Source organism: Aethalodelphis obliquidens, unplaced genomic scaffold (genome assembly GCF_003676395.1).
Source record: "Aethalodelphis obliquidens isolate GAN/ISIS:26980383/991018 unplaced genomic scaffold, ASM367639v1 scaffold30, whole genome shotgun sequence".
In the NCBI taxonomy this organism is placed as follows: Eukaryota; Metazoa; Chordata; class Mammalia; order Artiodactyla; family Delphinidae; genus Aethalodelphis; species Aethalodelphis obliquidens.
Window position 1 is genome coordinate 17,002,081 of NW_020837974.1, and position 24,026 is coordinate 17,026,106.

At 51.1% G+C, this 24,026-nt stretch overlaps 1 protein-coding gene across 6 annotated transcripts in view; it reads right to left on the minus strand.

Annotated features, from left to right (window-relative positions):
* Positions 1-24,026, minus strand: part of KATNIP (katanin interacting protein) — a 193,528-nt gene that overhangs the window by 10,393 nt on the left and 159,109 nt on the right. For 4 of the 6 annotated variants that reach the window (XM_027126559.1, XM_027126555.1, XM_027126556.1 and 1 more), the window contains 6 exons: positions 17,496-18,221; positions 16,482-16,687; positions 14,286-14,364; positions 7,068-7,245; positions 5,598-5,621; positions 2,029-2,194 (listed from right to left, as the gene is read on the minus strand). In XM_027126559.1, coding sequence (XP_026982360.1) covers positions 2,029-2,194; positions 5,598-5,621; positions 7,068-7,245; positions 14,286-14,364; positions 16,482-16,687; positions 17,496-18,221 — 1,379 coding nt within the window. The remainder of the gene's footprint in view (positions 1-2,028; positions 2,195-5,597; positions 5,622-7,067; positions 7,246-14,285; positions 14,365-16,481; positions 16,688-17,495; positions 18,222-24,026) is intronic. The other 2 variants (XM_027126558.1, XM_027126557.1) reach the window with 1 other exon arrangement.

The window sequence follows — 24,026 nt, forward strand, 5'->3', positions numbered from 1 at the left end:
CCAAACAGGGAACTGTCACCCACGGGCCATGTGGATGCAAGAGCAACGTGGCTCCTGGGGTTTTGCTGGCTTGGAGCATGCAGGATGCAAGCCCAGAGCTGCCAGGGTTGGCCTGGAGGAGAAAGCCACCTGAAGTGAAGCTGGCAACAGAGCAGAGCAGAGGTCCAGGAAGTCCCTGTCCCTCTTCTAGGGCCACCACCACCTCCTGGGAGCATCTCTGACTTCCCCAGACCCCGGTTCATTGCCTCAGAAGGGGCTTTTATTATCACCTCCATCTTATAGCTAAGGAAGCTAGAGTTCTGAGAGGCTAAGCAATTTGCCCAAGGACACAGTGGAGGGGTGTGAAGCCCACCTCTTGGAGTGCCAGGCCTGGCTCTGACCTCATGCCAGGGGCTCAGAGCCAGGGTGCCCAGTGGTGCCTTGTGGGGTAGGCATCTGATGCACTTCCCTGGGGAGGGAGGGACCAGACTTCCATTACTCTGCGCCCTGGGATCGCCCTCTCAGATGGCGCTCATTCCCGCTCCCATGGTGGCCATTCATCACTGGCACCAAGGCTGGTGGGGGCCAGACCTGGGAAGCAGGGCCTCTGGGCCCAACGTTTCCAGGCGGTAAATCCAGGTCGTGGAAGCTCAACTGGAAAGAGGGATTCACTCAAGGGAAGGGAAAGGCCCAGAGGCACGAGTTGAGGCAAAAGAACGTTTCTTTAACGCCAATATAGCTGACATTTTATTCGCGCTCGACCCAAGAGCACGCTTACAAAGACAGCAGGGCGGCCTGGGCGGGGTTTGTAAACTGCACACTCAGGGGAGCCAATGCTCCTGAAGACAAGCGCCGGGGGCTGGGGGCTGCTCACTCCGCTGTGATAAACCCCCACAGTCTTAAGTCCCTGGACGTACTGAGGACCCAGGCCTGGGCTCACGGCATCCTCACAGGCCAGGTCCTGGCTTTGTCAACTTCTGAGGGCCAGAGGCAGGTATCCTCCTCCCCCTTTTACAGATGAGGAAACTGAGGTCCAGGGAAGGCGGGCCACTTGCCAAAGGTCACACAGGTGGTGAGGGTCAGAGGGGGGGATTCAGACGCAGAGCCTTGTGCATTTGGGGCCCTAACTGCATTGCTATATTTCAGGTGACCTTGTCATCATCACTTCCATGTAGTGGGAGGGGACAAATGTCTCATGGTTCATGGTCACACAGGTCAGAAAAGCCCATGAAAAGGGGCACTTCTTCTCTTTTTTTTTTGCGGTACGCGGGCCTCTCGCTGTTGTGGCCTCTCCCGTTGCGGAGCACAGGCTCCGGACGCGCAGGCTCAGCGGCCATGGCTCACGGGCCCAGCCGCTCCGCGGCATGTGGGATCTTCCCGGACCAGGGCACGAACCCGTGTCCCCTGCATCAGCAGGCGGACTCTCAACCACTGCGCCACCAGGGAAGCCCCAAGGGGGCACTTCTGATGCTCTTTTCCACATGCTAACAGAGGCCCCTGCTTTTTCACATCCAGAAGGAGAAGAACATAGTGTAGAAATTAAGAGTGTAGGCTCCAAGCTCAGCAGACGTGGACAGGGCCTCTAGCTGTGTGACCTGAGACGAGTGACTGGACCTCTCTGAACCTCAGTTTTCAATACCCTGAAAGATGGGGGTAATAACACCTGCCTCCCAGAGGCTGGAATGCGGGTCCAATGAAACGACAAAGGCATGAGCAGCCCTCAGCCCGGGCCTGGCCGCCAAAGCGCTCAGTGAACAGCAGGGCTGCCACCGACCCCTGTGAGTGGGGGCTGGGCCCGCTGAGGACCCCTGAGCCCCCAGAAGAGACAAGGCGCTGCAGTTCTCCGAGTCAGCCCCGGGCTCTGTAGCTTGCATTTGCTGTTTGCAGAAGGGAACAGCGGCAGCTCTCTCTCCCTGGCTGTAACCTCCCCCAGCTTCATTTGGAAAGTTCTGGAGGATTTATGCTCCTCTCTGGCAGCCACGCCAGCCATTCATCACAGTGCTGTTTCCCTGACAGCGGACTGAGCGCGGCCGCCGTTGCCCGGCTTACCCCTCGATAGGTGTCCTCGGGAGATTTATTGTAGTTCCAGAAGCGCAGGCCTGCGATGCTCTCGGCTCTGTCGAAGTGGATCGTGACCACGTGGTCCAGCCCCGGCAAGAAGGGGATCAGCCACATATGCTCATCCTCCATCGTGATGTTGGCTCCATCGATTAACCTGCACTCAGCGGGGAAGGAGCGGAGAGATGGGGGCAGCCCGGTCTGCCGGGAGAACTCACAGTGTGGGGTCTACACCCACTCCTGTCCCCACGGCAGCCCCTGCCTGGCACGAGCCTGGCTGGATCCGGCTCATTACGGGGAGGTGAGACTAATTAAAGCAGCAGTGAGGAGCCACCTCTCATGTGTGAAGTTAGACAGAATAGGAAAACAAGGGGAAAAATAACAGTCTGTGCGGTTAAAGGTACAGTGGAGCAATCATCAGGGGTTTTAAAGCGGGGATGCGGGTGTGTGCTAGTTTTTAGGACTCTTTAACCCAGCAATCCCATTTCTAGAATTTATTCCCCCTAAGAAAAATTTATTCAACATGTCAAAAAGCTATCTGCACCAAGATACTACTTACATTAGCAACAAACAAGCAAACCCTGAAAGGTCTCAGGGAAAAGTTCAGTAAATCTGTACGGTAGTTAAAATGATAATCACAAGGATGATGCAGTAACGGGGAAAGGCGGGGGCGCTGATTTTAATGCTGTAAAACGAGGACAAGGACCAGGAGAGATTACGCAAAAGTGAAAGATCTATTTCTGTCAGGGGGTGGGGGGTGACTACTTATATTTTCCCAAATTTCTATAAAGTGATGTATTGACTCCATGGTACATTTTGAAAGAATTCTATTCCTTCTTTCTTTCTTTCTTTCTTTTTTTCTTTCTTTTTTTTTTTTTGGTACACGGGCCTCTCACTGCTGTGGACTCTCCCGTTGCGGAGCACAGGCTCCGGACGCGCAGGCTCAGCGGCCATGGCCCACGGGCCCAGCCGCTCCGCGGCATGTGGGATCTTCCCGGACCGGGGCACGAACCCGTGTCCCCTGCATCGGCAGGCGGACTCTCAACCACTGCGCCACCAGGGAAGTCCTATTCCTTCTTTCTTGTGCTGGGGGAGAAAGATACTAAAGCACCAGGGGGAACTTGGCAGCTCCTGGCGTGGGACAAGTACAAGAAGGGGCAGGTGCCTCTGGGGGGGAGATGGTCTGGCCTGTAGTCACCCAGCCTGGATATCCCAGGGCAGCCCGCCACCGCTGGGAGGGAGCCCCCAGCACCCTCATGTTCTTAAAGAGCTTGTCACCACACTGCAGTCCCATCCTGGCCAGTTTCTGGTTCTCCTGCTTGGGACATCTTGTCTCATCCTTCCCAACTCTGCCCAGCACACCCTAGCCCAGACCCCAGCCCTGAGCTCACTACCACTGAGAGACCTGGCCCTGGAGATAGGGGCCCAACTCTCAGCCTCTTGGGCGACCTCCTCCCCTCACCCTCCCATTTTCCTGGTGACCTTGAAGCTGCTGCCCTGGGAGGGATACAGGCTGCTGCCACATTTCCTGGATTTTTTATTTTTTTTTTAAACATTCTATTTATTTATTTTGGTGGTGCAGCATGTGGGATCTTAGTTTCCAGACCAGGGATCGAATCCATGCCCCCTGCATTGGGAGCGCGGATTCTTAACCACTGGACTGCCAGGGAGGGCCCCACGTTTCCTAGATTTTAAAATAAACTTTATGTTTTTCCTCTTACGTTTTGAAGTTCGGAACTTGGAAGAAATCTTACAATCGAAGTGTTCGTCCAAGGAGGTAATGTTTCTTTTTTTCTCTAAAAGGCTGTTATTAAATTGATGGGTGGTGTGTCTTACAATTGCTGGCATCTTAACACTGAGGCGATCCAGCAGTTTAACCCTGCGGTGTTTGTGGAATTAAGCTGACTGAGGTCTAAAGCTAGAGAACCTTCTATTTCCTTCCAAAAGCAATTACCTCCCCGTCCTAGATATGGTGCCACCTCTAGAGCAAAACTACTGCCCAATCTGAGAGTGGAGAGAACCAATGAAGCGTTCACAGCTGACAGCGAAGGGAGGTCCCCATAGACACCCTCAGGGATATCTAAATGACACTTCCTAGCTCTGTCCACAAAAAAAGCCTAGAAACGAGGATTGACCCAGTAGCAATGAGCATCCCTAGTGGCTAGATTATGGTCTCTAAATACCATTTCCCACTAGAAGGAACCTGGGCTTCTTGGAGAAATAGCTGATTCCATGCCTGGGACAATACACATAAAAGAGGAACCTGGACTACCTTGTGACATCAGAAAGCAAGGCAGCTATCAGAGACTGCTATTTTACAAAAGGATTTGGGAGGTTCCAATGTCCAGAGAGGGATCAATTTGAGCATCGATAGGATAAAAACCGTAATAGATTGAAACCCTTCAAACGTAGTAGGTTTAAATCCATGAGTTTATGGTAGTCAAAAGCAAACAAATGTTTTAAAGGATGCTAGAGAAATAATTTGCTCTTTTGAAAACGGAAAAATAAAGGGAAAGAATCAAACATTTAGGTTGTCTTTCCTGTTTGAATTGTACCTCAAAGTAACCAAATAATGGAGGGAAATTTTCCCTTTATTGACCAAAAAAGAGTGATAGGATCAGTGTATCACTGTTTCACAACCCCCAATAGAGTAACAGATCTAACCACTAAGTATTGGCTGCCAACATCACAGAAAGCCTGACAACCAGCTATTCCATGAGTCCTGAAGGGAATACACAGTGACATCCACGCCCTGATGGTTATGTCTTGCCCTAATGGTCAAACCTCAATCTGATCAGGCCTCTAGATCTGGTGAACAATTTACAAGAAATACAGGGGCCTGAAGAACAGGCTAAACGATACCAGAGCGATGCAGCCAGTAGAATCCAGACTCAACAGGGCAAAAACCCTGGTTTCTTCAACAGATAATTTATAAGGAAAGAAAGAAGAAAGATGGAAGGGAACCTAGAGATTATGAGAGGCTTAAGAGACATATCAACCTACAAAAGAACTTACTTACAAAACAGAAATAGACTCACAGTCATAGAAAACAAATATAGAAAACAAACTTATGGTTACCAAAGTGGAAAGAGGCGGGGGAGGGATAAATTAGGAGTTTGGGATTAAGATATACACACTACTATATATAAGATAGACAACCAACAAGGACCCACTGTGTAGCACAGGGGACTCTACCCAATATTTTGTAATAACTTGTAATGGAAAAGAATCTAAAAAAGGAATATGAATATATATATATATATATATATATATATATATCTATATCTGAATCACTTTGCTGCTTACCCTAAACTAACACAACATTGTAAATCAACTATATGTAAATTAAAATAAATAAATAAATAAAACTTTAAAATTAAAAAAAAAAAATATTTTTTGGCCACGCCACTTGGTTTGTGGGATCCCAGTTCCCCAACCAGGGATCAAACCCGGGCCCTCTGCAGTGGAATTGTGGAGTCCTAACCACTGGACTGCCAGGGAATTCCCAAAATTTTTTTTTAAACGAGGCATAACAACCAATCACAATGTATGGACCTCACCTGGATGTCAATTCAAGGAACAAACTGTTATAAAAGGGGGAAAAAGATGGTCAGGGAAGTAGAAACATGCTGGATAGCTAGTAATTTAAGAAATGACTGTTAATTATTTAGCTGGAATAATGGTACTCGGATTATGTTTAAGTCCTTATTGTTTAGAGCTACATACTGAAATATGTAGAGATGAAATACTATCAGACCTGGGATTTGCTGCAACACAATCTGCGTGGAGGGTGGGTGTGGATATGCACAAGCAGGGCCAGCTATGAGCTGATCACCTTTACAATCGGCAGCGGGGACCACAGTGTGCAGGGGTGTGACTCGCCAAGATGGCCCGTGAGCAGGTAATGACAGCAGGCTGTGAGGGCCGCGGCTAAGGGGCACCTTAGAGGAAAGCAGGTAGGAGTCCGCCGTGGACCCCACACACGCTCTGGGCCAGGGACGGGGCTCAGCTGTGATGTGGCAATCCCCCTCCCGCCCTCCAGCCATGGGAATTATTGTCCCCATTCTACTGATAAGGAAACTGAGGCATAACTTAGTGGTTAAATGTATGGGTGTTGGTCTCCCATGGACCCGTGTTCAAATCATGACTCTGCCACTCAAGTAGTGTGGGTGACAATTTTAACCTCTCTGTACCTCAGTTTCTTCATCTGTAGAGTGGGGGCCTCTTTGGGCTGTTTGAGGTTTAAATGAATGAACATCTGCAACCTGCAACCTGCTTAGCATGGTCCAGTGTCTAGCATTTAATAAATCCTCAAAAAATGGCAGTTGTAATTTCCGTTATTATTATCATGACTATTATTGGAGAGGTTAAGCAACTAGCTGGTAAGGGGCAGAGACAGGATTTGAACTCTCATCCCTCTGGCTCCCCTAGACTCTTCTTGTTTGCACCTCCAGGCAGGGCCTAAGCCTGACAGCTGTCCCGACTCAGGGGGGCCGAGTGCCAGACTGCAGGTTCTGGGGCCCCGTGGATCAATGCTATATGCAGGCTTGTGTTCTCTTACTGACTTGACCCAACCTGGGCTTATGAATCGGACAAATGCAGAGGAAAGTGCAGCTGTAGCCACCTGTGGAGACTTCCTCAGCCATCACCTCTGACCTCAGGGAGGGGAAAGCTTTCGGCCCCCGAGAGGTGGGGTCCCTCAAGCCTAAACACCGAGCTAAAGGCTTACCAAGCAGCCACCTGGTGCGAGGCCCATGCTAGCACCGTGAAGAAAACACAAAGCACACCTGGGTCTGGACACAGGAGAGCCTGGCTTCCAATCCTGCCTACCTCTTCCAGCTGTGTGGCCCTTTCCTGGGCCTCAGTTTCCCTTGAGCACAAAATGGGCAGACCCCAGACCTCACGGGGTGGCTGGAAGAAGGTGGAATAGGAGATGCCGCTTGATGGTTGAGTCTGAAACCTACGATAGAGATCAGGTCCCCGAACCCCTGCTGTCATGAGCCTTGCTTGTGCTTCTTATAGACACTCACTTGTCCAGGGTCCGGGAGTCGTTGGTGCACTCAGGGAGGTCATTTAAGTCTCTGTGGGAGGCAGAGATCTGGTGCAGGTTGATGGGCAGTGCCTGGCCGTCCTTGCCCACCACTTCCAGGCCTGTGAGCCCCAGGTAATGCAGGTCTCCCCAGGAGGCGGTGAAATTCAGCTGGAGGCCTGCAGCGGGAAGAAAAGTGTCCCGTGAACATCACAGGTTCCAGAGGAGGTACCCAAGATGGAGAGAGGAAGAGGAGTGATCTTCAGCCTCTGCATTCTACCAACTGGAAAGCCCAAACTTCAATGTAAGGGCCTTCAGAGTGGGCTCTGCACCTTTCCTCTCGGTGGCCCTTGGACCTGGGTCACTGTTGATGCTTAGGAAATGTCTGCAGGATGAGTGCGCCGGTGTGGTTTAAACTTGCACACAGCCCTGGGTCTTTTCTCCACTTATCAATCACGTTGCCCACCCCATACTTAACACCTTAGCGTGGCTTCCCATGCTGCTTGGCCAGCAGGCTTCGTCATCTGGCTTCTGCCTACTTCTCTAACCTCACGTTGCACCCAAAATCCCTTGCTCCACTCAGACTGTCTTTCAGTCCCGCATATTCACATTCCCCTCTCCCACCACAGGGCCTTTGCACATGCTGTTCTCTCCCTCCTGAACTCACATGGCCTAGGCTAACTTGTGCTCATTCTCCAGATCCCAGCTACTTCCTCAGGGAAGCCCTCCCAACTTCTTTGACCACACCAAGCCTCCACTCACAGCCTGCCATGTCACTCTGAACTTCCCCTTACACGCTCTGGTCACCAGTGTGATCTTGTGATCGTTTGGTAAATACCCATCTGCCCTGAGGGCAGAAATCCCATCTGTTTTGCTAGCTCATTGTGCCCCCAGAGCTTGGCAAAGTACCTGCCCCACAGTAGGAGCTCAGTACAGATGGAATGATTCAACAAGTAACTAAATAGAGGAGGCTGCAGCAGTGAGCCTCAGCGTCAGAAATGGACATTTTATGCAAATTGGCCACTATCGTAAGGATTCAAGGTAAAGGATTCAAGGTAAAGGAAGTGACCCACGTGACACTCCCATGCTCTTGCCCTTGTTCCACCCCTTCTCCATCAGGGAGCATTTAGGAGTGAACTTCTGGGCAAAACTGCCCCAGTGAGTCACTCATTTGCCCAGAAAGTGCAAAGCCGATGACTCTCTATCCAACATCTGGCTGGAGTTCCTCCTTCCTGAATGGTCTCCCGTTACAGCAGGACCAGGGCCAAGCCCCATGAACTCGTCTACCCTTGGAGAGCTGGGGGCCTACTCTCGCACTCTTTTGGGCGGCTGTGTTCCAAAGGGCCACACTTGTTGCAACTGTCACAGAATGCCAGCACTGTAGCACTGGAAGAAGGAAGCCTGGATTCACGTAGCTCCACCCATTTCAGCTCAGGCAGGTTGCAGATGCCCTTGTGGCTGGAAGGGAGGCCAAGCCACGTGACCTCCCTGGAGCGTGGCTTCCTCTCCTACGCCCCTGTCATTTCCATCATACATTTTGTAACTTGGTCTCAGATCCCTCTGCCCTCCGTGGTGCCAAGGTAACTCTGAGCATCTTGGGGGCACATGAAACAGATGTGTGACCAGCGTGGTCCTGGGCACATCATAGCTTCTCACAGCACCAGAAGGCTGCAAGATGGCCACAAATTCCTCCCACCGAGTCCTTGCCTCTTGGCAATGTGATTTCGCCGCTTCTCCCATCCAGAAGTGGAGTCTATTTCTTCACTTCCTGAATCTGGGCCATGTGATTTGCTTTGGCCAATGGGACAGAAGCAAAAGCGAAGCTTGCAGAGGCTGTAAAGCACATGTATACAGGGGTCTCTTTCCACACCTGGAGTCTTGCCATGTGAAGGAGCCAGGCTAGCCTCCCGATTGCAGGCCATGTGGGTGAAGACATCTTAGGTCATTCAGCTGTCAGCCCATCTGCCAGCTGACTAGACACGTGAGCAGGGCCAGCAGAGGCCAGCCTGGCTCAGAGGCAAAGGAGTGCCCAGCCAAGCCACTGAATTACGATAAATCACAATTAATGGTGGTTATATTAAGCTGCTAAATTGGGGGTTGGTTTGTTTCACAGCAGAAGCTAACTGATGCATTCCTTCTCATGATGAGTCTATGTTTAATTGTCATCTCCTCAGAGAGGCCCTGCCAGCCACCTGAACTCAAACAGCACCCTCTCCCATCACTCTCAAAAACCCTTCCTCTGCTTTATTTTTTGTCACCTGACAAGATGTTCTACATTGATTTGCTTATTTGTTTTCATCAGTCTTTCCCACTAAGATGGAAGCTCCCTGAGGGCAGGGGCTCTGTTAGCTGTGTTCACTGTTGTTATCTCCAGAGCCTAGAATAGTGCCTGAAAACAGATGGTCAATTAAGGCTTTTTTTAAAAAAATAAATGATTGATTGAAGAGTATGTGTTTAGTAGATACGTGTAGGTAAATGAATCAAAATACAATCATTTGAGTTTCACCAAAATCACAGTCAATGGTAAACATGTTGCTACTATGGTACCAAGCCCTGTTCTTGGCCCTGGAGAATTAGGGGTAAACACAGCAAAATCTCTCTAGGAGCTTCCACTGCAGTGAAGACAGACAATGAACACACATCAGAAAGATAATCTGATAGTTCCACAGAGCGATGAATACCATGAAAAAAATGAAAGAGAGAAGACAGGGACTAACTAAGCAGGAATAGGGATGGTCACGGAGGGCCTTTCTGAGACCTGGGCGATAAGAAGGAGGCCGCCATTCTCTAGCATTTCTGGAAGAACATTCTAGGCTGAGAGGGCAGGAAGGGCAAAGGCCCTGGGATGGGAACATATTTGATCTGTGGCTGGAACCAAGTGACTGAGGTAGAAGATGGAGGAAAATGAGATCAGAAGGTTAGGTGGAGGCTAGATCACGTCATGAAGTCTGGATTTTCTTCTCTGCAGTGGGCAGCTAGGGAGGCTTAGATGTGGAAGCCGAGAAGTGACATGATCGGACCCGTGTCTTGGAAAGCGCACTGGGGTTGGACTCCATAGGGAGGCCAGGGAGGAGGCTGTTGTGATACCTGTGGCCGGGACGAAGGCGGTAGTGGTGAAAATGGGGGCAAAGTGGACAGATTCAGGATCTGTTTTGGAGACAGCGTTGACAGGGCTCTCAATGGCCTGTATGGAGTTAACGAACAGAGAAAATGTTTCTGACCCAAGGGACAGAGTAGCTGTGGGTACCATTCCTGAGATGGAGAAGGCCTGGAGGTGAAGGAGGGAGTGGATTTAGATCAGGGGGATCCCTGTGAGGGAGAAATGCCACCTCCCCCTCGAAACAAGAGGCAGCACCCCAGACTCTCCCGAGCCTGCCACCCTTTGTTTGCCTGGCGAGATGCACCGTGACGCCGTCTCATCTAGGGCTGCTCTCAAAGTGACTGCTCTCCTTTTTGAGCTAATATCCGTGTTCCATATTCATTTTCCTCTGGTGTATCAATTAGTATTTATATAAATGGAAGTTAATTTTGTTATTTCTCTCCCATATTTCAACTCTCTCAGCTCCTTTCCTATTCATCACCACTGATATTTGCAAAACTTCCAAAATTAGTGTCATCTGCAAATTAGCAAGTCATATATCCCCGTTCAAAACATTGATAGGATTGGCCGTATTTACCAACCCCAACGCATCCCCCCTGGGTCACTTTATCAAAGCTCTCTTCATTTGCACAGGCTGGGAAAGTAGGGTTAGGATTTGGGATACAATGAGGAAAAAGCCAAAGGTTCAGAGAAGAGAGATTTGGAAATCACAGGCCACAAACGGGCAGAAGGTCCTTGATCAGGAGGTTCTTCTGCCTTCCTGCTGAGTAGAGACGCAGAGAAATTTACACTTTCCTTGCAGCAAAAAGGTCTGGGAGCGCTATTCCAGGGCAAAACTCCCAAAGGCACTGAAATAACATTTCCAAGAAAGGTCAGAAGCCGGTTCAGTGGGACAGACATTTACATACAGCATCTTTGGGGAAATCATCAGATGAAGAGGACAGTGGCTCCTCCCTTCCTTCCTTCCTTCCTTCCCTCCCTCCGTCCTTCCTTCCTTCCTTCCTTCCTCCCTCCCTCCCTCCTTCCTCCCTCCCTCCTTCCTTCCTTCCTTCCTTCCTCCCTCCCTCCCTCCCTCCTTCCTCCCTCCCTCCTTCCTTCCTTCCCTCCTTCCTCCCTTCCTCTGGTTATGGCACTCTAACCTCCTCTGAAGCACTGTATGGGAAGCTGACTCCTCACCCTTGGCTCCAAAGATGGGCTTCTGACCCAGGCCGGGCCAATCCGTGTTTTCCATCACACCCCGCTCCCTGCCAAGGTGAGCCACGGTGATTATTAGTTAAGGATGGGCACGTGACCCAAGCCAGGTGAGGAGACAATTCTGGGACAACTGTTGGACTTAATTGGGAAGCAGAAGTTCTTTTACCTGGGATTACCGGGTACAGCTTCTAGGGGCTCCCATGTGGACAGAGTCTGAATGGGAGACGGACAAGAGAGTGAGAAATAGGGCAGAGAGATGCAGGGAGATGCCAAGGCCTGATGACGTCATTTGCACACCTGGATCCGGCAGTACGGGGAAACTAGCAACGCCTGATCTTTTTAGTTGCATAAGCTAAGAAATGCTCTTTTTTGCGTAACTCAATTGGAATTCAAGTTCCATTGTTCCCCCCCGGACCCCGCCGCTCAGGATCCTGACCAACCTAGGGGAGTCCAGACTAAACAAGAAATGACTGCTGTCTTCCAGGACCTTACAGCTCTGTGGGGATGCTGACTTCCCAAAGACCTCTGAGGTGAGGCAGCCTCTCAGGGAGTGTGTTGAGTGGTGAGGACCTGGGCTTTGAATTCAGATATGCTTGGTCCTGTTCTTGGCCTTGCACTAGCTGTGTGACCTTGGGTGGCTTTCTCAATTTCTCAGAGCCTCAGTTTCCTAATCTAATCTGAAAAATGGGGAGAATAAGAGCTGTGAGTGAGATAAGGGAGGGAAAGCCCCAGCACAGTGCCTGGATGGGATACACAACCAAGCCTCAAACCAGGCTCTTGCCTACATTAGGTTGGCTTTTAAATTACTCGGTTGTCCCAAAGTCCCAAAGTAATTGAGAGAGAGTTCTGGAAAGTAAGGGGCTGTGAGGATTCAAAGGAAGACTTCGTCTTTTCTAAGAGGTAATTTATCCTTCTGGAGTGAGGGAGGGAGAACTGAATTCTCAGTGGGCACCGTGGGGAAGGCTTCTGGGGATGGGGTGGGATTACAGCAAGGCCTTAGGAAGGCGGAGTGGAGGACAGTGTGGGGCACCACCCAGATCCCACCTCCCATCCCCAGGGCTGAAGGGCTCATCCCTCCAGTGGCTGGGAGTGCTGACAGCTGACAGCCCACAGCTGAGTCCCCCCACTTGTGACTAACCCTGGCTTTGCCCCTTGCCAGCCCATATCCAGTGGCATGCTAACACAGGCGTGTAAAGGCCCAGCCCCCTTACTCAACTCAGGGGCAACATCCAGGGAACTCTGCAGCTCCCTGTGGAGCTGGCAGAGGCCTTGCTGCGACTGCCCCGCGGCCCAGTTCTCCCTCTGCCCAGCCCTGCTTCCTGCCCTCCCCCCAAAGCATGCCCCAGTAAACTCCATCTCAGAGGCTGCTTCTTGGGAACCCAATCGAGAGTCACATCCTTTCAATGGGCAGGGATGGAGAGCAGGGAACAGAAGCCTGCAGGGGGAGGTGGGGCGGGGAGGAGGCTAAACTCTGACACATTCCGGCTTCAGCTTCGTTCTGGAGACAATGGTGGGGAGGTGGGGAGGGGGCGTGACAATGGCACGTCTCTTCTTTTCAGAAGATACGTGGAGGCAGATGACAGGCACGAGGGGGCAAGAAAGAGCAGGAGGGGGACTTCCCTGGTGGCGCAGTGGTTAAGAATCCGCCTGCCAATGCAGGGGACATGGGTTCACGCCCTGGTCTGGGAAGACCCCACATGCTGCGAAGCAGCTAAGCCCGTCATGTGCCATAACTACTGAGCCTGCGCTCTAGAGCCCCCGAGCCACAACTACTGAGCCCGTGCACCACAACTACTGAGCCTGTGCTCTAGAGCCCACGAGCCACAACTACTGAGCCTGCGCTCTAGAGCCCACGAGCCACAACTACTGAGCCTGCGTGCCACAACTACTGAGCCCACGTGCCTAGAGCCCGTGCTCCACAGCAAGAGAAGCCACCACAGTGAGAAGCCTGCACACCGCAACAAAGAGTAGCTCCTGCTCGTCACAACTAGAGGAAAGCCCACGCGCAGCAAAGAAGACCCAACGCAGCCAAAAATTTAAAAATTAAAAAATTTTAAAAAAGAGAAAGAGCAGGAGGAGAGGCCGCAGCGAGCAAACCCCCAGAGCCTTGTGAACGGGGAACCGGTGGGAGAGATCACAGCGCAACGCTGGGCCTGAGGAGTCCCTGGGATGCAGGCGGAGGTGCTGGTGGGAAGTATGCGGAGTAAGAGAGGAACTGGCTGGAATGGCACACAGGCAGAGGAGACAGAAGAACAGACACAGCGAAACCCAGACGGGATCTGCTCAGAGGCCACCAACCAGCAGCCGGCTGGCCGAACACACGTGTTTTTTTGGCTCATAGGGTGTTTTAAAATACTGTAAAATTAGTCACCAACGTTGAAAAATCTGGAGATTTCACGTAAAAATCCAGATTTCTGACTTCTCAGAAGACCTGGCACCTGCGGTGGTACTCCTGCTGCCCCACCCCCCCCAGAGCCAGGAGGATGCAGACTTTCTCTGCTCCAGCATCTGCTCTGTGGTCCAGTTTGAAGGGGCAACTCAAACCCCTGACTGACAGATGCCCAAGTCTCTCTGGCTCTTATGTCTTCTTGCTCTATAACTTCTGGGCTCCGACTGCCGCCTCCCGGGTCAGGGCTGCAGCTAACACGTAAGACGTCTGCGTGTGAAATGCAGAAGTGCCACTCTGGGAGGGCACACTGCCAGGAGGACCCCTCTTCTGAAGGGATGCAGCCCTGCCTGGGCCAGTGTCGCCAATGCAGGCTGGTTTCAGCCCTGACTTATCCCGGGGCCTGGTGTCTCTGTGTCAAGGTACAACCTGCCCAACTGTCCCGGGAAACCCCGTCCCAAGTGGCCATGACTCCCTCCCCACCCCCAACCCGTGAAGGTCCTCCGTCCCCTGACACTGCCCCCAGAGAAGGTACTCACAGATGCCCTGGTAGATGCCCGGCTCTGGCGTGGTTACTTCAGGGACAGGGGGGCTGGGGGGCAGCTCTGGTTCAGGAGTCTGCACACAGGTTGGAGAGAAGCAGAGGGAAAGGGGGTGATTTTAGTGATACCCACGCATCTCACTGGACATCTTCCCAGCTAGATACCCACTCTGTGCCCCAGGTAAGTCCCGGTGTCTTTTCTGGTGTTTTCTGCCCTGGTGGGAGCTCCATGACTGGTAATACGGCGGGCCCAGAAACCCTGAGTGCATCTGAGTCCTTGCTGGAAGTTCTTACTGGTAGGGGAGGAGTTTGACACTAACCAGCTCAGATGATTAGATTTTCTGGAACAGGGAAGGGCCCTATCTAGTTTACCTAGTGAACTAGAGGAAGCGGGGAGGGAGAGAGATCGGGAGGGAGGGATGAAGGGAAGGAGAAGAAAGAATTCAAACGTAGAGAGTGGTTCTCAACCCTGGGGCCTGTGCATCTGCATTTTTAAAACCTCCTCTGTGATTCCCATGGGCAGGCAGATAAAGAACCCTTGGTCTACAGACACGGTGGGCTGTCACACCCTGCTTCTTGGGTCTCTATGTAAACTCTTTTCATTAGATCTCTGCACCGTAAGTCAGGGTAGAAGTACCTGTACTACGTCACAGACAGGAAAGCTGAGATGCAAAAAGAGGTGTAGTCGCCTGTCTGGATCTTAGAGTTTTTAGTGGGGATGATGTTTCGGTACCCAGTGACACCCTGATGACCCCTCAGTCCAGCCCCTAGGGACAGCCCCTACACGCCCCTCCCCAGCTATGGGGAGGAGGGAGAGGAAGGTTGTCTGCCAGAAGTTAACCCCTGACACTGAGTGGCCTCCCGGAAAGCTGCTGCCCTGGAACCCACGTGCCTCCTCCTGCCTTCCCTGGCGCCCTGCCCTCCCTGAGCCTCCTGCCACGCCCCCTGGTGGATGCACCCGACCCGGGACACCTAGGCGGCCGTGGGGCGGCTCCAGCCCAGACACCTGCTAGGGGTGTGACACTGACGGGGCCTCCCTGAGCTCGAGGTCCTATCTCTAAGGCAGAGAGAGTGATCCCTCCCTGCCCCTCCCAGGACTAGATCCTACCAGAGCTCCTGAGCAGGGACTTTGCCATTTGGAAAATGTTGGGGGAATGAAAGGCCTCAAGGCCATCTCCCAGCTGGAGGCCTGCGCAGCAAAGCCAGACCATGGACATGTTTTGTGGCCCGCAGAAGGGTTGAAAACATCATGGATTAGTTGCCAACATTTCTTAATGGGGAGATTTTTACGTAACAATCCAGATTTCTGGCTTTCTTTGAAAAGACCAGGACAACCGTCAACAACGAGCTAGCCTGTCTGAGTGGGCGGGGCAGGGGCATATCACTGTACCGCCTTGGTCATGACATTCTTGTGTCCGAACCTTTTGTCCCTGGTTCCTGGTTCTTTCCACTCTTCCCCCCACCCTCTTTAACCGTCTCCTCTTTCTCCCATGGCCTCAAGAACATCCCCGGAGACCCTGGTGTCTCTTCACCTTGATTACTCGTCTTTGACTTGGGCTGACCCTTGCCCTGAAGGTCATCTTTCATTTTTGATTATTTGTCCATTAAAAGCACGGACTTTGGAGTCCTGCATTCAAGTTCTAGCCTTGTTATGCTCCCAAGATGTGCCCTTGGGCAAGGCCCTTAGCCTGTCAGCCTTGGTTTCCTAAACGGGGATATTAATCATCTCCACTCCAAGGGCTGTCACAAGGGTTAAGCACGACAACAAGGTGCTCCACACCTGGATCACTGGTATGTGCCCAAGAAGTGACTGCCAGGATCATCGTTCTTTTAATTCTCAAGTTCGCCTATTAAAAGCATTTCTAGCTCTTCCATCAAAAACAACAGTGAGTGATCAAAATGCAACCCAAGGCAAAACTTCCCGAGACTGCCAACCTCTAAATTCCAGAAATGACACAGAACTGATTTCCCCTAGCTTTGATTAAAATTTGAATACTTCCTTCACTTTGGTTTAAAAAAAAATTAAAAATAATTAGAGAATGAAATATGACCTACAGAACAAAAATGAAGCAGAAAAATGGGAAATGTCAAAATGGGAGTACCAGCAGCTTAAAGGAGATCAGCCCAGGAGCCAGCCTGGGTGTAGGGCCTCTCCTCCCCACGGCCGCCGGCCGTGCTGGGCCTCCAGTCCTACCCGGTCATCGGCCCAGGAGCCAGCCTGGGTGTAGGGCCTCTCCTCCCCCAGGCCGTCGGCCGTGCTGGGCCTCCTCAGCGCCTCCTCGCACCGCAGGCTGCACAGGCTCTCCACGTCCAAGTCAAACGTCTCATCAGAACAGAAGATAGCCTCAAGAATGTCATCATCCGTTGTGAATAAGATCGTGTCTCCAAAGTGCTCTGGAGCTGAAAGGGGTACCAGGAAGACAGAAGAGTCAGCTCACCCCACGTCCCAGTGATGTGCAGACCAGGAACGTAAACCCATCAATCTTTGGGCTAGAAAGTCCCAAACCACTAACAGGTCTTGATTTGTGTAACTGAGCCTTATTCTTCTTTACGCATTTGCAGATGGAATTCACGGACCATAAGAACCACGTGGATTTAATGAAGGCACCTAATCTGATGAGAGTCCCTGTGGTCTATCATGAAATAAGGGATGTTTCTCAGGTGCGGGTGAGGCACGGTAGCTGTGGCTGCTGCTGCCCCATCCAGACCCTCTGCCATCCTTATAGGGGGCCTTCCTGGAAGGGTGTGGGAGTTACGTCCCAACCAGGGGAGTCTGAGGGTTCCAAAGCCCTGCTGCTTTGCCTTAAGGCAGCACAGACCCTGCGATTTACACTCCAGAGCTCCCCTTGGGATCAGGCTGAGGCTGGGCTTCCCCTGAAACGATATCCTTGCCTAGCTTCTCCCGCCCACCCTTCCGTATCCTACACCCCTCCCTGCCCTACAGGGTCTCCTGAGAGCACGCACTCCATAACTCACTTGCACTCGTCAGGCTCAGGCCCTAGGAGGCTAAGTAAGGCTGGTACCCAGGGGAGGCGTTTCAATGAGGTCAGCTCTTCCACACCCAGCAGCAAAAGGCGAGGAGCGGGCCAGCTCTTGGAAAGGAGAGAGACCTGTCCGTCACTGGCTAGCCACTAAGTTTAGTTTTTCCTCAGAGCCTCAGCAAGTAGCAGGTAGGGGCTTCGAGAGCATTCTTACAGACACACCGTACCTCCCGTCAGGGTGCCCGAGGCCTTGGCGATCTCTCCCTTGAAGATGCACTGTGTATCTAACAGCATCGTGATGTCCTTCACACCCCGGAAGGAGTGTATCCGCGATTTGTTGTAATTCCAGATCCTGATCAGGGCGACTTGGCAAGGCTGCACGAAATCAATGGAGATGGAGTGGGACTTGCCCGGCGTGAAGGGGGCCAGCCAGACATGCATGTCGTCCTGGGTCCTATTCACCCCGTCGATAAGGTTGGTGACCACACGGGGGTCTTTCCCATAGGCCGGTAAGATATTGATGTCCGGGGGGTCGGCTTGAATGTTCACTATTTGAACCGGCTCTCCCTTGGAACTGAATATTTCTATCCCATTAAGGCCAACGTAGTGCCTGTCCCCCCACGTGGACTTGATATCGACGACCAAGTGCTGTCCATAAGGCAAGACGGGGATTTTAAAGTCACCCCCGTCATCTACCTCTAGGGAGCCGTGCTCCTGGCCTTTCATGGGCTCCGGCTTCTCCTCCTTCCAGGGGTGCGGCTGGTCGCTGTGCCGGCTGCTCTTCTGCTGCTGCAGGAACTCATCCAGGATGTCGCCTTGGAACTCCACGTTGGAGATGCGTCCCCGGTGGGAGTGGTCAAAGACGGTGAGGGAGTTCCACGATTCACGTAAGGTGTGTTCCTGCTTGCTGTGCCACTGGGGCCGCAGTGGCGTCCGGGTGGACCAGGCATCTTCTGGAAGGAAGGACACAGGAGAGGCGAAGCCCCATTAGTGGCGTGTGTGGAAGTGGGGAACCTTAGTGATCGTTTCACCCAGTGGCTCTCAGCTGGGTGGGGGTCACCCTCAGGGGGAAATTCTAGAAACCAGTGGGTGGTTCGATGCTCTTGGCTGTCTCAGTGCCTATTGGCCCTGCTGGCACTTGAAGGGTGGGACCAGGGATGCGACTGTCCCTCACTGCCGGGGATGGTTCCAGGCACAGAGTTCGCTCTCCTGTCTCAGGCACAATTCAGGTCGGTAAAATAATTACTTATGGTCACCCGAGTCTGGAACCTAGTTGTTTTACAAAGAGCACAGTGTTTCTCGGTGTACTTTGAATTTTCTAAGAATGCGACTACCATGCAAATCAAGGGAACACTCTCTGCTTGTGTGAGAACCTTTTCAGAAACTCACATGACCCAGGGCGATGCTGCTGCCTGCGGAGTCTGAGTCAGCAACCCCAGGGTCTGCTCTGAAGGCTGTCACAGCCACGTGACTCTAACGGGGTGTTTCAAGACTGCCTAATAGCGGGCGGAAGGCTTGTGAAAGAATGTTACATGGGAAAAAAAAGAGCCGGGGGCTCCCCTGGTGGCGCAGTGGTTGAGAGTCTGCCTGCCGATGCAGGGGACACGGGTTCGTGCCCCGGTCCGGGAAGATCCCACATGCTGCGGAGCGGCTGGGCCCGTGAGCCATGGCCGCTGAGCCTGCGCGTCTGGAGCCTGTGCTCCACAACGGGAGAGGCCACAACAGTGAGAGGCTCATGTACCGCAAAAAATTTTAAAAAAAGAGTCATATAGGCCATTTTAGATGCGGCCTCTCCTAGTGTGGGCAGCACGTCCCGACGTGTTAATATCATCGTTTCTGCGTGGTGAGTAGGAAAGACTTGTACTTTCTTCTTTGACACCTTATCTTCTAAGTTCCCTACGTGTAATTTTTATAATCAGGGACAAATTCTATTAAAAAACCAAACAACCCAGGTATATTACAAGGTAAGGAATTTCCTTCTACTTGTGCTTAAACTGGCTCCGAGAGCCGAAGCTGCGTCTGGGGCATGAGGAGAACGCGGGCCTGGGCCTCGGAGGCGTGGCTCTGACGGCCCTGCTCTCCTGCTTGTAGAACATTAAAGCCCCGGCGTGTGCATCTAAGCAGCGGCCGGTCCTCACGGCCACGCCATGGCCAACTGCCATGTAAGGGTGTCATTCTGAAAAAACAGCAACTGATGACACTGACATTCTGTTTTTCCTCCTTTCATATCGTGCTGCGCCCTGCACTCCATTTTCTGCCTGTCTCCTCGGGGGCCTGGCCCCATCAATTATCTCCTCTCTCCAGAATCTTCAATCACTCCTTCCCCACTGGCATCTTCCCCTCTCTCTGTCTGCAGACATTCATAAATCTCTCCTACCTGAGAGAAAAAGGAAACTGACCTGATCTTGGGGCTCCCTCCCACCACCGTCCTATTTTCTCCCTCCTTTCACCGAACACACGGCATCCTCATCACCACTGCCCTCTCTCACCACCATCACCCTCTCTCAACCCCCTGAAACTTGGCTCCTGTGTGCAGAGTTGTTGTTTTGCCCACCCAGACTCCACTTCTCCTCCTAGGAACAAAATTCTGATTTTACCCACCTTCAGTCCATGCAGATTAGGCAGAACACTGACAGTATCCTTCCAAGCTGGGCTCATGAAAGGAACTACGGGGAGAGAGGGGGGCTCTCTTTACATTGGCACTGCTGAGCTGGGAGGACGGAGGGGTGGGGTTGTTGGATGCCATTTGCTACACTGTGTGTGGGGAGCCTGGCTGAGAATGAAGCTAACCTGGGGAACGTGAGCTGAGAGATGGTGAGTCCTGATGACAATCATTGGAGCCCCTGGATCCAGCCGCACCTGAAGTCCATCCCTTTGTGGTTTTCTGTTCCCGACATCCATAAGAGTTCTATAATTCCCACAACCCTCCACTGAAGTGACTTTCTCCAAGTACACAATGACTCCAAGTACACCACCTTTTCTCAGTTCTCCTTCCCTGCTTGACATCCCAGGCAAAGCTCCTCCACTCAGCAGTCCCCCCCTCCACTAGCTTAGGAGACATCATCCCTTCCTGGTTCTCCACTTCCCCGGCCAACGGCTCCTCTCTCTGTGTCATGGCGCCTTCCACTCCTCCTTGCACTCTAAGTCTGGTGGTGCCCAAACCCCTCAGCTCCATGCCATCCTCTCCCAACACTGCCCTCATCCAGCTCCTGGCTCCCATGCAGGCCCTGCTCGCTGACATCAGCCAACTTCTGGCCTCTCTTCCTGGGGTACCATCTTCCAATTCCAAAGACCCCTTAGACGGTCCAGACATGTCCACTCTGTCACTTCAAACTCCGGGTACCTAAAATGGAGTTTGTCATCAACCCCTCTCATTGGCATTATCTCTACTACATTGAGAATAAAGAAAATCTAACTCCTCACCGTGCCTCTAGGGCCCTGAGTGTGGACCCCCAACTCCCGGCTGACTTCTCCAGCCTAGCCTCACACCCTTCTCTCCACGAGCATCCCACTCCAGCCACGCCAGCCTTTCATTCCATGGACACGAGTCTCTCCTTGCCTCAGAGTCGTTGCCCTTACTGTGCCCTCTGCCAGAAGGCTCTTCTCCCAGAGCCCCATTTCGCTCGCTCTTCTTGACACCCTCCTTCTTGGAGAGGCCTTTTCTGCCCTGTTCCCTGCTGCATCCCAGGGCCTGGCACAGAACCTGGTGCCTGGAAGTGCTCAATAAACGTGTGCCAGTAAAGGGACGGGTGGTTGGCACCACCACCACGTACCCCCTGTGCTCAGGGCTGGACGCCGAGGGACTCCCCCTCCACCTGTCAGTTCTCCTGCACCTCCTGTCCTCTCCCCTCCTTCTCAGCTGTCATTAACAAGACCCCAGGAGTGCCCTCCATCCTTTCTTTCAGGCATGAGGCTTAACATCTGGCAGAAGGAACTTCCCATATGGATCGTCATGACCTCAGTTTACTGTGATTTGATTTCCACTGGCTGAAATGAATGGGCTGGGTTGGTCTGCAAGGGCAACGGAGGAGAATGCACCAAACGTCACGTGTCAGGGACTCAGCCTGCCTTTCTCTGCCGGGGTGTGCAAGAAAGGCAGGCCTTGGCTTTCATCCTGCATCTGCTTTCTGACGTATTCTCCCCGAGATGTACGTACGCCCTGGGTTTTAAAAGCAGAGAGGTATAGACTTTGCCTTGGACCTCTCAGATGAAACAGCAGGCTGGGGCCCACGTTTCCCTCTGTCACACATGACTCATTAGACTTTGGGAGTTGGGCAACTGCTGGGATTGGTGCTTTGTCCCGTCTGTCAACATTCCTGCCAACAAATCTGAACTGATAACAGAAAGCTACTGCTTTAATCTGCAGTCCTCATGGTCTGGGAGGGACCAGTATGAGATGATGGGATTAAAGGTTCAAAACTACTCTTTGGTGGAGATTAATATGAACTGCAAAATTCTGAACTTCAGTTTATAAAAATCACTGGCACCACTGTAAGGTAGCCATTAATTGCTATTAAAATGGGAAGTGAAAAAGCATGTAGTGAGATGCAACAGAACCACGTTTATTCGAGGTGAACAGCCCATTAGCCATAGCTGATTGGACTAGGAGTGGACACCTGACCCATGCCAGCCAATCAGCTTCTGCCCTGAGACTCTGGAATTGCATTCTGGAGCTAGAGCTGGGAAATTGTCACTTTTGGACTGTGAAGCCATTTCCTGTCATGTGCACAGAGGAGGGGTGAGGAAGAGTGGACCTGCAAAGAAGCAGAGGCAGGGCCCAGCAGCCCTGGAGAGTCAGGGAGAAGCTTCCTCGGTGCCTACTGGCTTTCTGGTTCCTCCTTCAAATCCCATGTGATGCCTTCTGCCTTTGGGGGTCCAGGAGCTTCTCAAATAACACCCCATTTTACTGCTCAAACTGGGCCAATGAGATTTCATTCACCTGTAGCTAACTGACCCCTGATAAAGACACTTCCAAAATGCAGATGTCATTACAATGAGATACTTTGTTTAACAAAAGGATTTCCAGGCTCTCTATTATGGTGACAGCAAGATTCCAGTCCCAGGGAGGATCGTGGGCAGTCATTCATTCTACAAGCACTGTTGGAGGGCTTGGCCCCCACCTTTCCTGACGGGGATAGCTATGGGATTTGGCTCTATGTAATGGGTAATTTAAAATTTCTAAGCAACTTTCCTTTTTAGCACGACCAGCTTAACAAGCATGAAATCTCAGGGGCTCAGTTCTTAATGTGTGTTGAGCCAGGCAGTGAAATGCCTGGAAGGAAATTAAAGTGAGACAAAGTCTTCTGAACATGGACAAGTTAGAAAAATGCCCATCACCTCATAACTCCCAGAGGTTCTTTGGGTCTGTTTACCAGGAAGGTTTGGAATTGCCTAGCTCTTCTGGGGCAGGTGGCTGATGACAGCTGGGGAAACAGGGCACTGTAGGGTAGTAGTTCGAAGCACGGATGCTGGAGCAGGACTGCCTGGGTTCAAATCCTGCTCTAACACTTATTGGCTGTGTGACCCGAGGAAAGTTACTTAAACCTCACATTTTCTTTTCTTTTCTCTTTTTAAATCGTATAACTTTCAGGTGTACAGCATTGTGGTTCAACATCTGTATACACTACAAAGTGATCACCACCATAAATCCAGCTCCCATCCATCACCATACAGTTGACCTCCTTCATCCATTTCACCCACACCCCAACTGCTTTCTCCTCTGGGAGCCACTAATCTGCTCTCCATATCTATAAATTTGTCTTTGTTTTATTTTGTTTGTTTTGTTTATTAGATTCCACATATTAGTGAAGTCATCGGTATTTGTCTTTCTCTGTCTGACTTATTTTACTTAGCATAATACCCTCAGGGTCCACCCATGTTGTTGCAAATGGCAGGATTTCATTCTTTTTTATGGCTGAGAAGTATTACATTGTACATACATTATTCCATGTACATATATACTATATATATATGTATATACATATACCACATCTTCTTTATTCATTCATCAGTGGACACTTAGGTTTTTTCCATATCTTGTCTCTTGTAAATAATGCTGCAATGAACATGCGGTGCATATATCTTTTCAAATTAGGGTTTTCATGTTCTTCAGATAAATACCCAGAAGTGGTATAGCTGGGTCATATAGCAGTTCTATTCTTAATATTTTGAGGACTCTCCATACTGTTTTCCATAGTGGCTGCACCAATTTACAATCTTGCCAACAGTGTACAAGAATTCCCTTTTCTCCACATCCTCGCCAACATTTATTATTTCTTGTCTTGTTGATAGTAGCCATTCTAACAGGTGTGATGGGACATTGCCTTGTGGTTTTGATTTGCATCTCCCTGATAATTAGTGATATAGAACATCTTTTCTTGTGCTTGTCAGCCATCTGTATGTCTTCTTTGGAAAAATGTCTATTCAGACCCTCTTCCCACTTTTAAATCTGTTTGTTTTTGTTGTTGAGTTGTATGAGTTCTTTATATATTTTGGATATTAACCCCTTAAAAGATATATGATTTGCGAATATCTTCTCCTGTTCGGTAGGTTGCCTTTTCATTTTGAGGATGGTTTCCTTTACTGTACATAACCTTTTCTGTTTGATGTAGTCCCATTTATTTATTTATGCTTTTGTTTCTCTTGCTTTTGGAGTCAGATCCACAAAAACATTTCTAAGGCTGATGTCAATAAGGTTACTGCCTATGTTTTCTTCTAGGAATTTTATGGTTTCAGGTCTTATATTCAAGTCTTTAATC